The sequence below is a fragment of the Halichoeres trimaculatus genome, unplaced genomic scaffold, assembly GCF_033239565.1.
Source record: "Halichoeres trimaculatus isolate MK-OKI-2021-1 unplaced genomic scaffold, fHalTri1.1 fHalTri1_scaffold_8, whole genome shotgun sequence".
Taxonomy (NCBI): domain Eukaryota; kingdom Metazoa; phylum Chordata; class Actinopteri; order Labriformes; family Labridae; genus Halichoeres; species Halichoeres trimaculatus.
Window position 1 is genome coordinate 4,003,316 of NW_027437186.1, and position 13,135 is coordinate 4,016,450.

Here is a 13,135-nt window from a genome sequence, read left to right on the forward strand (position 1 = left end):
TAAACAGGAACACTTTTCCTGGATGCATGTGATGATTTGACACCATGAAGAAAATTTCATACACTGAGAAGCCGTCTGTGAAAAATCCCCGCACAGAGACACATAAATACTCGCTTTGCTCACTGAAAGAATAAAAAGTTAGATAACTGGAAACATTGTAGCATGAATCCATTCAAGCTACGGACACTTGGCCTCCAGAGAAACACATGATGAGCTTCAAACAGGTTACACACAGGCGTCAATCTGACCAGGAGCTGTGGGGTCAGCGCAAAGAGGAGTTCTAGGATCTAAGACCGAGGCTTGATGTGTTTTAGTTGAAGGGTTTAACAGAGCTAATGACTGGCTGTCAGATCACTGCAGGACAACTGGGCCTTTAAAGGAAGCTCCAACAAGGATCAGAGTGTTCCTCGGTATCAGTAACAAAAAAAAGGCCTGATGGTTAAGTTAAGATTGCTGCATCACTCCCCTCACAGCCAGCAAATCAAAAACAAGGCGAGTGTTTTCATCATCTTTTTGTTAAAATGTCTTAAAAGACATGATTTGAGCCAGATTTACCTGAAAAGTGCAGTAAATTGCAATATTTTGAGATTGAAAAGACAAAATGAGGCCTAAATGAATTTAAAAAATGTGCAAAGGCTCAGATTATTGCTGCCAGTCTCACCGCTGCTGGCTTTAACATTTCCAGAACTTTCATCCAAGTCATTTAGGCTCAGATTATTTCTTTAAACACTGGAACTCCTCTGAGGCTGCACAGCTCCCCCTTTCCTCTCCTCAACCAGAGCTCACACACCACTCATGAAACAGGAAGGGATAGTGTGTATCAGCTCAAGACACCCAGTTAGTGAACAGCACATCAGTTCGACTTGGAAACTACTGACACCTTCAGGAAATCATGTGAAAGTTTCAAGTATCTGTTTTTTTCTAAACTCTGAGACTGTACAGCTGGGTGAACATTTTTCAAACACATTTCATCTCTAGGGCAAAGGGTTTTCAGAGCATGCCTCACCGTGTGTGTGTGTGTGTGTGTGTGTGTGTGTGTGTGTGTGTGTGTGTGTGTGTGTGTGTGTGCGTGTGTGTGTGTGTGTGTGTGTGTGTGTGTGTGTGTGTGTGTGTGTGTGTGTGTGTGTGTGTGACCTCAGACCAGCTTTGAAGTCCACAAAACCTGTTTATGAATGAGCACATATATCTGTATTCTGGCTTTAAACCTTCATCCTTTGTCAGTAGTACAGAGCGGTGTCAGTAATCATTACATGGCAGCCTTCCTCGTGGTCAATCTGAAAGGAAACGGCCCCTTAAACAAAAAGATACAGAATCTGTCATATCACCAGGATAATCAGGAAATATAAAACTGAATCTCTAAACATACCTGTTTCTAACACAAGACTTACAAACCAAACTACACGCAACAGCAACATTATTTTATACAAGTTCAGAAATGTTAATCCTTAGGATTATCATCCAAAAAGGCAGTGTCATATATTATATCTTTGATTGTTAATGTGGGGCTCTACAAATTCGCAGCACGGGGAGTTCTGTACAGTGAAAGCAGAAGAGAGAAACAGGCCAAGCGGCCACTGTGGGGACAAATGTTTTTGATCTTCTTCCAATTTCAAGAGTGAACTGAGAAATGTCTCTGATCCAGCTCTGCTCACTGTGCTAGACAAAGTCAAATAACTTAGTCACATGGTTTTAGAAAAGAGTGGAGTGAAGAGGATCAGCAGCGTTGGTCTGCTCTGGCTAACGAGCCAACGTTGTGAATTTAAAGAGTCATTGTACTGAACTTGATGTGTGGTGCAGTCTCAGGTGGTTATTAAGGATGCATACTGGCTTTCTCACGTTACCAAGATGACACACTGAGCTCCTGTTTCCCTCTCTCTGTCTATGTACCATTGAAGTGACTGAGCAGAGATCTTTGTGGAAAGTCCCTGAGCTCTCTCCTCTTGCTGCTATTAACGGCTATTTACAGTCTCACCATTAACATCATCAGCATCACTGCTACAACACTACTTTCAGAGTCAGTCTCTCTCTTATCTTGTTATTGGGCCTTTGTCAATGATAAACCAGTGTCCCGAAATAACGTTTGTCGTGATTCAACGCTGTACGAATAAAGATTGAAAGAAAGGCACGTTTGGCTCCAGCGTTCAGTGAAGGAAGAAACTTCACCTAATTTTTTCTTCTTCTTTTTTTGTACAGATTTAAAAGGCCTGGGATATGTTTCTTACATAGTACAATAGAGGATTAGGTCCACTTTGAAGTGACAAAAAAGTTATGTTACAAGATTAATCTCATGAATTTACAAGAAAAAAGTCGTAAATTTGCGGGAATAAACTAATTGTCTCAATCGATCTCAGTCAATAGCTAAAGGCTATTAAGAGGCAGGAGACCAAAGAAATGTAGAATAAAATTGTGAGATCACATCTGTAGAATAATTTTGATGATGATGCACCTCTCCTAGGTGAAGTTATTTAATATTTCTGTATCATATTTTATCTGTACTGCAATTTGCAGACGTTTCATTTGATCAAGAGCCACTCTGCAGAGAGAACAATGTAAGTCCTCCAGCACTGAGGACAGTTTGTTTGGAGGAAAATACATTTGTAGCTCTCAGTCTACCTTGCTGTGACTGCAGTGAGGCATGAATTTTATAAAAGCAAAGTTCCACTGGTGAGTTATTGATCAGGGAACGCAGAATCTGTGAATGACTTTCTAATTTTACCAAAGTTCTCAACAAAACCCCAGTTTCTGAGCTGACTTTTCAGGGTCATTACAGTATGAAAATGTTAAACTGATGTGCTAGAAGATGAAATAATTCCTTATTGTGAAACCTACACAAAAGTAAAACTTCACAAGATGCTCCACAGTCCTCAATTTAGTACAGATGGCTGCTGCTCTCCTGGTAGCCTGTAACTGTAAAGTAAAACAACAAGTTCCCTCTGGTATTTTCAAGACTAAAGTCTGATAAATTCACATTTTTCTTCTCATGAATCTATGATTTTATTCTTGTAAATTAATGGGGGTTTTTTTAGTAATTAACTAGTTTGTTTCTATGGAATTAAAATTTTATTCCACTAAATTTGTGACATTTTCTTGAAAATTTTTGACTAACTCTTGAAAACTAACATATTTTTTCCTCGTAAATTCATGATTTTTTTAGTTGTAATTTAATAATTTATTCCCAAGAAATTAAGACTTAATTCCTGTAAATGTATTACTTTTTTTCTCACAAATTTATGACTTTTCTTGTAAATCTGTGACTCATTCTCATAAATGTACAATCATTTCCTCACAAATGTATGATTTTATTCTTGTAAACTGCTGATGTTTCTGTCCAATATTTATGACTTTTCCTCCTAAATTTGTGATTCGATTCCGTGAATTTCTGAGATTTATCTCGTAAATCTACTTTTACAATTCTTTTTTCTCTCTCTATAAATATATATATATATATATTTTTACGTGGCTTTTATTCTCTATTGTACTTAAGGCAGCTGGATTCTGTTTATAAAAAATGCGTGTACGCAAACATCAATTCACCGAATGAGTTGTTCACACACACAGTGTTGTGTTCAATGCCTTCACTCTGTAGAAAACAAATAGACTGTCTGGATTAATCCAAACCTGTAGAAGAGGGAACTAAAAAACCACACACTGTGTGTTGGCCCTGAAGCAGAAACTGCAGATTTACATTACCAGTAAATATAGATGGAGGTGTTTAAATACACTGCTACAAGTATTTATATTCATTATTCATTTTTTACATCATACACGTGTTTTCCTGAATCTTACTTCCTTTTCTTTTTTAGCTCAACGTGTCTTGCAGCGAGCTCTGAATAAAACTCTGTGGAAAATAACAAACTGTAATACGTACCAGCCTCCACTGGGTGTCACTAAACCTAAAAAACATGTTTGCCCTCAGAAAGATTAACAGTTTAAAAACACAAACTATATAAACATACAGTTAACCAGCAACTGTAAGAACATAATCATAGCTGCAGAAAGTATCTGCAGAGTATTTTACAGATCACAGGGATCTGACTGGCCTCTTTATACCGCCATGGTAACACCAAGGGCCGGACTGTGAACACATCTTAATGTTCAGGTCAATTATACACTTTCCTTAAACCCCTACATCTCTCTCTGAACCAAGTTTCAGATTCCTCTGAGCCGAGGAAGTAAAGAAAAAAAAACTCCATCTTTTTCACTTCCTTCACTCCTTTCTTCTTTTCCTCTTTCACGCGAGTCTGTCAGACAAAACATTCCAGTGAGGGGATGTTGACTGAGACAGACGTGTCATCCAAAAGGAGAAGTCAGGCTTTGTAGAGACTGGCATGACACTGTGTTGAGCTCAGTGGGGCCCCATGCAGGCTGGACGGGGTCTAATAGAAGCGTGTTTGTCAGAGAAAACGGCTGATACAGTCTCAGCAGGGAGACAAAGACTCTGTTCAGAAAGCTCCAGTCCCCGTCAGACTGATATGGAGTTCCCGTTGAGGTGGCTGGGCGGCAGGCTGAGGCTCAGGGGACGGCTGAGGCCGAGGCCGAGAGCGGGCTGCTCTGACAGCTCCGTGCTCATATCATTCAGGTTGGCCTCGGGCTCGGAGGTCACAGTGAGGTTGTTCAGGTTGTGTCTGGTATCCAGAGCAATCGATGATGATGATGATGAGTTGCTGACACCACACACTCGGCGGTACACAAAGTAGAAGGGCGTGGTCTGCGAGCGGCTGTGGAGCTCAGCTTTGATCTTCTGAGGGTGGGTGTCCGGTGCCAGCTGCTGGCTGCTGCCCTCCATCAGCAGGAACAGGCCGTAGTTCTCAGGGTCGGACACTTTAAACTTCTGGGCACACAGCTGACACACCTCCTCCACTGTGGCATACGGCCGCACCTGCAGGGTTTTAGCTGTACAGCCACTGTCCAGCTCCTGTAGCGCCACCCGCAGGTAGTTCTGAGGAGCAGAGAGAAGAAATACGAGTAATGAAGCGCCCCCAACAATGAACAGCATCCCTGTCACTCCTGGATAAGTGCATTGACCTTACATTTAGGAGGATTCTAGGATTTCTTCCTTTTATATAAGCAAAAAAGTCTTCATGACAAGAGAGGGCCTCATACATAAAGGTCTACACATGGCAGATAGGACTCCAGAAGGCTAACCAATCAGAAGGAAGGGAGTCTGTGGGGTTTGGAGCCTCAAAGGCTACGTTCACACTGCAATCAAAAGTGACCTGAATCTGATTTCTTGGCTCAAATGTGACCTGTATCTGATTTGTTTCTGACAGTGTGAACAGCACAAGTTGCATTGAATCTGACCTTTTCAAATCAGATTCAGGCCACTTTCAAATGTGGTACTAAATCAGATACATATCCGATTTCCTTGAATGCAACCGTGGTCTGAACAGCCAGGTCGCATTTAATGCGACTTTGATGTCAATCTACAGCAGCAGTTTACCTCAAGGCAAATGTTTTCAAAGTCACTTCATGGACGGAACATATTTAGAGGTTAATATAGACATGATTATTGAAAAGTGTATGCTTTTTTTAAATGAAGAGTTTTAGTTATTTATCCAGCTACAAGCTTGATTAAACAATGCATAAAAGGATGAGTGATGAGAAAAAGAGAGAGCACTGGGGCAATCGACTGGCGTCTCCATTACACACACAATAAAGGATAACGGTGAATGAATCGCACGTTTGTATTATGATATCTAAAAAACTTAGTTTATTAACACTGTGACGACTTTTTGAATGGATTAATCAGGCTAAAATAACAGTTTACAGGATGCAGAGACACCGATGATCCACTGCTGTCCATCTCATCCATGTGTATTTGCGTGCTGCAGTACTTTCCTATGAGACAGCGTCAGTCAGAGATCCGTCTGCTCCTGTCTGATCTGCCCTCAGAAAAACTACGAAACATCAGAACAGATGACAAAACTAAGTTTTTCCCCCTTTGTTCACCTGTTCAGCGCACTACGGCTCTGAGATGTAGCAGACTCCGGTGCGGGAGAGAGCGTCCGCCTTAAGGTTTATATGAAATAAAATAAAGCCATAATTACTTTAATAAGAGCTCACTCAAGGTGAGCTGCTGTAACATCAGGTTTTGCGTTATGGAAACAAACTTTACAGCATTGTGAAGCACATATTTGCTCTGTGTTTGTTGCTCCTCATCACACCGTGCTGTGCGTGATGTCATTAATGTTAAACTGAGCATGCGTGTCACTTCTGAAGCGTGAGCTGTTCACATCACAGTCTGCAGTCAGGTCACATTACAGGTGTTATCTGAACAGCTAAACACAAAAATCGGATTTGAGCAATAAATCGGAACTGAGCATTAAGGGCTGCAGTCTGAACGTAGCCAAAGAGACAGCAGCTAAAACAAAGTCCCATTAAATATCAGACTCCGGAAGGGACGACATCTTTTTTTCCGACGTCTACTGAACGTCTATTTATATATTTAGTACCTCCCCACTGAGCAAAGAGAAGATCAAAGGACATTTTTTCAGTGTCAGTATTGGACATCTCTTTTTGCGATGCTGGTTCGAGACCCGGCTTTGATAAAGTGGGTGGGTAGTGCATCATAAATGGCATTTAGAATATCTGAAAAAAAATAGCCTGTCTGGAAGAACAGTCTGCACCTTCAGGAGACCAAAGTTAGACGCTCAAAAATGACTGTGAAAGGATGTCTAACTTAGAAAATGTCTTTTCTCAGTGGGGTGTTTCAGACAGGACATGGAGGTCATGCACCCAGCTGTTATCCGCTGACAGGCTGATGTTTGGATCATTGTTTCCAACCCCACTCAACCAATCACAACCCTTACTAACAATGTGGCAGTGTATGCTGAACAGGTCTCCCCTCTGAGGCACCAGAGCGACAGAATAGACTCCCTCTTAAAGGCAAAGTCTCTGGTATTCTTCATGATTTGCCTACCTGGAAGTCATCAATAGATGGCGCCGAGCGCTGCATGGTGCGTCTGCGGTGCCACTGGTGGAGTGTGTTCCTGGTCTCAGAGCTCAGCACTCTGGCTGCCTGCTCCTCCTGGAAGTTCCTGATCAGGGACATGGCTCCGTAGGCGCTGGTCAGGTAGTAGCCACCTGCAGAGTGACAGACAGAGGGAAAGGCTGAACAATAGGAAACAAAGAAGAAGAGAAGACCTCTGGCTTCATGTCTGTTTGCGGAAGTGTTGGAGCTAACGGACCTTCTCCATGGAGCAGTGAGGGGTCCAGCAGCTCCATCATGTAGAGGATCTCATTGTCCAGCTGGGGCATGTCACACTGAGCCAGCACATAGGTCAGCATGGGCAGGAAGTCGTCAGCACCGTACAGACGCCCTGACAGGAAACCAGAACAGTGGGTTAGTCACATTCACCTGACAATTCAAGTAAGATGTCTTATTTTATGAAAATAAAGATACATTGGAAAAGCTGATGGGTCAAAAAATGTAATTGTCAAGTTTTCTAATGTATTTCTTAAGTAAGAATGACTTAATGCAATTACTAAAATTAAAAAATCATACTAAAAATAAGAAATAATCCAACTACTAGATTCAAGTTTTCACAGAGCACCCAATCATAAACTGGCATTCAGTAGATTTTGCTCTTTTTCACAAACTCCACAGACTGTTCTGCTGGGACAGTAAGCAGATTGGAAAAAGCTACAGACTAACTAGCAGCCAGAAAGATTTTCCATGCAGAAGTCTTGGCGATGCTCTCACTGCTCCAACATTCACCTGAGTTGTCCTCCATGATGGTGTAGATGAGCTTGCAGACTCTCAGCAGCATGGTCACCTTCTTCTCAGGGGAGTAGAGTTTGCTCATGGTGTGGAACTTGTGCTTAATCTTCTCTATGGCGGCGGGGTCGGGGGGCAGCGTGTCAGCCACGCCCATTTCCTGCGGCTGCTTGGCTTTGGCCAGAGACAGGTTCTCCTTTAGCTCCTGCCACTCCCCGCTGCGCACCTGGAACTCCTGCAGGGCTGCGCTCACGATGGGTTTGAGGGGCTTCAGAACACACTTGTGCATGGCCTTCTCCAGAACACGGTCTGAGGAGAGGAGAAAAGATGAAGATGAAATTACAAGGTATACTTTTACTTAACTTTTTTTTTTGTACTTTTTATACCTTTTAAGAGGAGGGCTAAGCTTTTTTTTTTTTTTTTTTTTGGACAATAGGCCAATCCAACCCCCTAGTGCCTAGTGTTTATTTTACAGGCTCTGTGAGGACTATCTGTATGGGCTAGATTACAGTGACTCCTTTGAAAAATCGAGTAGTGTTTTTCTGGGATAGGGACACCATTTCCCATGAACACCATCACCCACTGTGGAAAAAGGGGGCTCTCGTTTAAGACAGCAGATCTTCTTCTGAACAATTTCTAGTTTCCACAAGTCCTCGGCCCTGAACCCTCTGAGCAAAGATACATTCAAAAGACGTCCTTTCAACATAATTTATGGACGTCTAACTTTAGTCTCCTGAAGGTGCAGACTGTTTCTCCAGATATCTTTTTTCTGACGCCCTTTTTCCAACTGTTGAGCTGTTGTTGCTGCTGATGCCACTGTGTCCATTTCAGCCATTCTTATTGTTTTTATTCTGCCTCTAGTTTCTGTGTATAACTATAGTCCAGTTTCTGAAGCTGTCAGACAGTTCCTGTTCATTTTCCTGTAGTTTCATTTGATTTACTCAGCAGCAGAGGGAAACTTTAAATATGGTGTTATACATTTCCACCTCAAAGCTGCTGCTGAGCCAAATGAAGCTACAGGTAAACTAACTGCTTCAAGAGTTGTCTTTAAACAAGTTTAAATCAGGAATTCTCATGAAGAAAAATGGATTAACGTCAGTTCAGTCACAGGATCAGGCACTTTAAATTGGAAATGCTATTTTTTCATGTTTGAGGGTAAATGTTAAATTTGAGCTCAGTGAAGCACTTTAAACACTTAATAATTTTTCTTATTCTATTATATTTTTCTACCAACTGAGCATGGTTTAAAGTCCACAGCCTACCTGAGTATTGTTGCTGACCATGTCCATCCCTTTATGAGCACAGTGTACCCATCTTCTGATGGCTACTTCCAGCAGAATAATGCTCCATGTCATAAAGCTGGAATCATCTCAGACTGCTTTCTTCAACATGACACTAGCCACGGTTACATGAGGAGTGTTTTGTCTTTCCGAACATAATCTTTCTGAATGACTTTTCCGAAAACAATAGTATACATGGAAAGGAATATTCCAATCTCTGGTCTACATGCGCCGCTGTAATCAAACAGAACAGTCAATGGGGCATTCGCAGAAAAACGTAAACATCACGTGATTTATCAAAGATGAAGGACGACAGTTTGTTTATCACGGTGTCGCAATACTCCATATTGCGAGTTGGTCGTCAGTCCAGTCTTGATATTATGTTCATTTCTTTCAAAGTTTGGATCAAAAACAAACTTTCCGCAGCAGTCTAGTGCTGACGGCTCGCCGCCATTTTTAAAATTGAGGAACGTCTCTAGTTGCGTCTTGCGTCATATCTGAGCATGCGCTGAAAGAACGCACCCTGACAACTTTCCATTTGAGTGGATACATGATACCTCAATCGGTTTGGGGAAAGGAATATTCCACCCCTGTGAAACAGATTAAATGTCCGTTCAGATTGGCACGTTTCTTTCAGAATGAGGTGTATGCAAAGGTTAAATTGTTTCCGTTTGAGCAAATAAACCGAATGCAAGCGAAATATTTGGGTCCATGTAAACGTGGCTAATGAGTTCCCTGTACTCAAATGTCCTCCACAGTCAACCAGATCTTAATCCAATAGAGCACCTTTGGGATGTGGTGGAACATGAGATTCTCATCATGGATGTTCAGTCGACAAATCTGCAGCAACTGTGTGATGCTATCATGTCGATATGGACCAAACTCTCTGAGGAATGTTTCCAGGACCTTGTTGAATCTATGCCATGAAGGATTAAGGCAGTTCTGAAGGGAAAAGAGGGTCCAACCCGGTACTAGCAAGGTGTACCTAATAAAGTGGCTGGTGAGTGTATATCCAGAAGGGAGACTTTTTCCAGATCACTTAAGACACTCCTCACAGCCCCTTTAACAAACCATACCTGTTCATTTTGAACCCTTTGCTCACCCAAGCTTGAGCCTGTTTGTGTTCACACATGAAGCCCTCCAGGGGAGTTTCAGGAAACCTTCACAGGAACTCAGGGCTTCATGACCACACAGGCCCATCAGAATGTGTGTGTATCTGCTCATCCACAGTGTCAACAGGAGTTTTTACAAGCTCAGCTCATTCAGTCTCTTTAACACAAGCCATGATATCATGATGCAGACAGGATGGGAGCAGAAAAGGAGGCCAGACCACAGCGCTGCTGAATAAGGACCATGTGTGTGGACTGTCTGAGTGTGCGTTCCTGACTTTCCTCCAGGAAAGGGTGTAGTCAGCAGTTTTTTCAGCTGAGCGCATTAGCAGACACAGATTTGACTTTCCACAGCAGTCTGATGGCATTCAGCATCTGCCTTTCAGGTCAGTCTCTGTCAGCACTGATGAAGACTTTACAGTTCCTGCTTTGACACTTTGTATTCCTGCATTCCTAGACTCTTAAATAGTAGATGATCACCTCTAGAGTTCAGCATGGACAAACAGCCCCCCCCTGTAATAAATTCCAGTTGTGTCCCGTCTGCACACTGATCCTGAAGAAAGTGAATCAAACTACATTCCACACACCAGTAAACACAGAACAGGAAACAGGCTCAAAAGTGACAAAATCCCCTTTAAAGGGAGCTTTCTTTCACTGCACGCTACCTTTGCAGGAACCGAGCAGGGCAGCTCATTCCCACTTCCTCATTCAAAGGCCTCACACTGACAGAGAGGGAAACAGCAGGGCACCCAGCACATCCAGCTGGCATCAGCACTACAAGAGTTTTTTTTCCTGGCACTGACTCTGGCTGGCTTTGTTGGTTTTTACTTGTTTGTGTTACGATGCCAAGACCATTCTTTATTGCGTTTATGACTAAATTAATGCTGCGCCAGTGAGAGAAAAACAGAAAGAAGACTAAAGAAGGCACAGTAGCACCTCTTTTTTTTAAACTCTTCTCCTGTAGCTTCACTTACTACTGGACTCCCTCTTTATCTGTAAAACTCATTAACAAAAGATGAAAACTGGATTATTCAGAGTAAATCTGTGTGTTTCACAGGTCCGTAAGACTGTGAGGGAAACTGAGGAACAGCCAGGAGTTATGGATGACTCCTTCAGGGAACACCTGCATCCTGCCCAGGCTTCAAACTGAAATCATAGGCTGTTTTCCAAAACCTCCTACTACATACTACATGTGAATGCAGTATGTAGTAGGCACTGCACTCTGCCTACTCCTTTTGCATGTACTATGTAGTCTGACTGTTCTGTTGGGTCTGTTTTTCCGTGCACTAGGTTGGTCTCCTGTTTCAGAAAATGGAGCTACAGGTGACAGAGTTTATTTTGCCTTTATTATTTAAGTACAACACAAACTTTGGGTAGATCTTTGCATTTTAATTATTTTGTTAATCATTTCATAATGGGATCATCATTTTTGATTTTTAATTTTAAACCAAAACGTTTTGTATCATCCATGTATGGTTTAAAAGAAAAGGTAATTAGTAGTTTATAGGATCTCTAATAAATTTGTAAACACCTCTTTTATAACTGGAAGTAACAAGATTAACTTGTTTCTTTCTCATCACTCCACTGTTATCTCACAGACCATCTAACGTTAGTGTTGTTGTATTGTAGCTATAATGCCGACTCATTCCAGAAGATAGCGGTAATTTACCGAAACCTGCTCCCCGGATAGACAAAGAGGGTTAGCGCTGTGCATTGTGGGAAACAGTATACCAGGTAGACTGGTCTGTTGTATACTGAGAAATTTTCCTGGGTCAAAAGGACATCTGGAGATTTTTGGCATACTGCAGATTGAGTGAGTTTTCGCATACTGACTACTACAGACTGAATTTCAGCCAAAATAGTAGGCTGGTGGTGTAGTAGGCAGTTTGGAAAACAGCCATTCACAACACTTTTACCCTTTACAGGGTAAATGCTGAATTCCTGAGGTTAAATTCAATACCTTTTTAAGACTTTTTAAAAACCTTTAAAAAGTTTTAAGAGCTTATCGTGACTTTAAGCTGTTGTTAGCAACCAATCTTTGACAGTTGTAGTTTGCTTTTTAACATAAATTAGGTAAGCTGAGAAGGAATAAAGCTTAAAAGAACAAATGAAACTAAAGGCAGGTTAATTGACATTCCCATTCACACAAAAAGTAACAGAAGTTATTCAAGGCCAACTTGGAGAAAAACAAACAAGAATTTATTTTACCATTGTCAAAATTTAGGACGTGCTTGAGGTTGTGTTATTTGCTTTCTATCTGCGTTACATATGGACGTCTACTAAACTACTGTACAAACTGAGTTTGCTGTCACACTAGCCTACGGATATGTTGGGCTGCTAACGACACATATAGCCCACGCTTCACAAAATTACTACTTTGCTTGTTGTCACGTCTCAAACAACAGTGCTACGTAACTGTACTGATAAATAACTTATCTCGTCGCGTTGTATCCAGTAAAAAAGTGATTTGAACAAAGACAATTTGTTCCAAAACAACTGAGATCAGGGAAAACTTTCTCTAAATCGTAAGAATTCAAGATCCCAGGTCATGAAAAGCCTGAGAAATTTTCTCAGGAGGCTTGGGAGACTCTTATGATCTAGAGTGAAATATTTTTAGATCCTAAATTTTTTTCTAGATCCTCACGCTGGTCTGTGATGAGTGTGAACAGCAGAATGATCATCCAATCACCAGTTGTGGTTATTTTTGAAGGTTCAGCAACATTTTCCAACCAGATGGACTATTTCCATGGCGGAAATATAGAACCGTCTGTTGTTAGTTTGTTACAGTCGCAAGGAGGAAAACAAATATTCATGGATCGTTTGGAGTCAAAGCTTGAATAATAAAATTCAATACTTCATAACATTACGATCAAGACTTTTTGATACTTCTTAAGGGCCTTAATTTTCCCACAATTGATTTATCAACGTTTAGTACTTTTTAAGACCCCGCAGACACCCTGCTTTAAAACCTTAAGGTCCCAAATTGGGGGACTTTGAGGTCACTCTGCAACAGAAGGCATAAATATGAC

The 13,135-nt window shown here is 41.5% G+C and overlaps 1 protein-coding gene across 1 annotated transcript in view; it reads right to left on the reverse strand.

The window, feature by feature from the left end:
• Positions 1-1,036: 1,036 nt before the first annotated feature.
• Positions 1,037-13,135, reverse strand: part of rin2a (Ras and Rab interactor 2a) — an 81,032-nt gene continuing 68,933 nt past the window's right edge. The window contains exons 9-12 of the mRNA XM_074675715.1: positions 7,718-8,026; positions 7,188-7,319; positions 6,920-7,083; positions 1,037-4,939 (exon numbers count right to left, since the gene is read on the reverse strand). Coding sequence (XP_074531816.1) covers positions 4,463-4,939; positions 6,920-7,083; positions 7,188-7,319; positions 7,718-8,026 — 1,082 coding nt within the window. The 3' untranslated portion in view covers positions 1,037-4,462. The remainder of the gene's footprint in view (positions 4,940-6,919; positions 7,084-7,187; positions 7,320-7,717; positions 8,027-13,135) is intronic.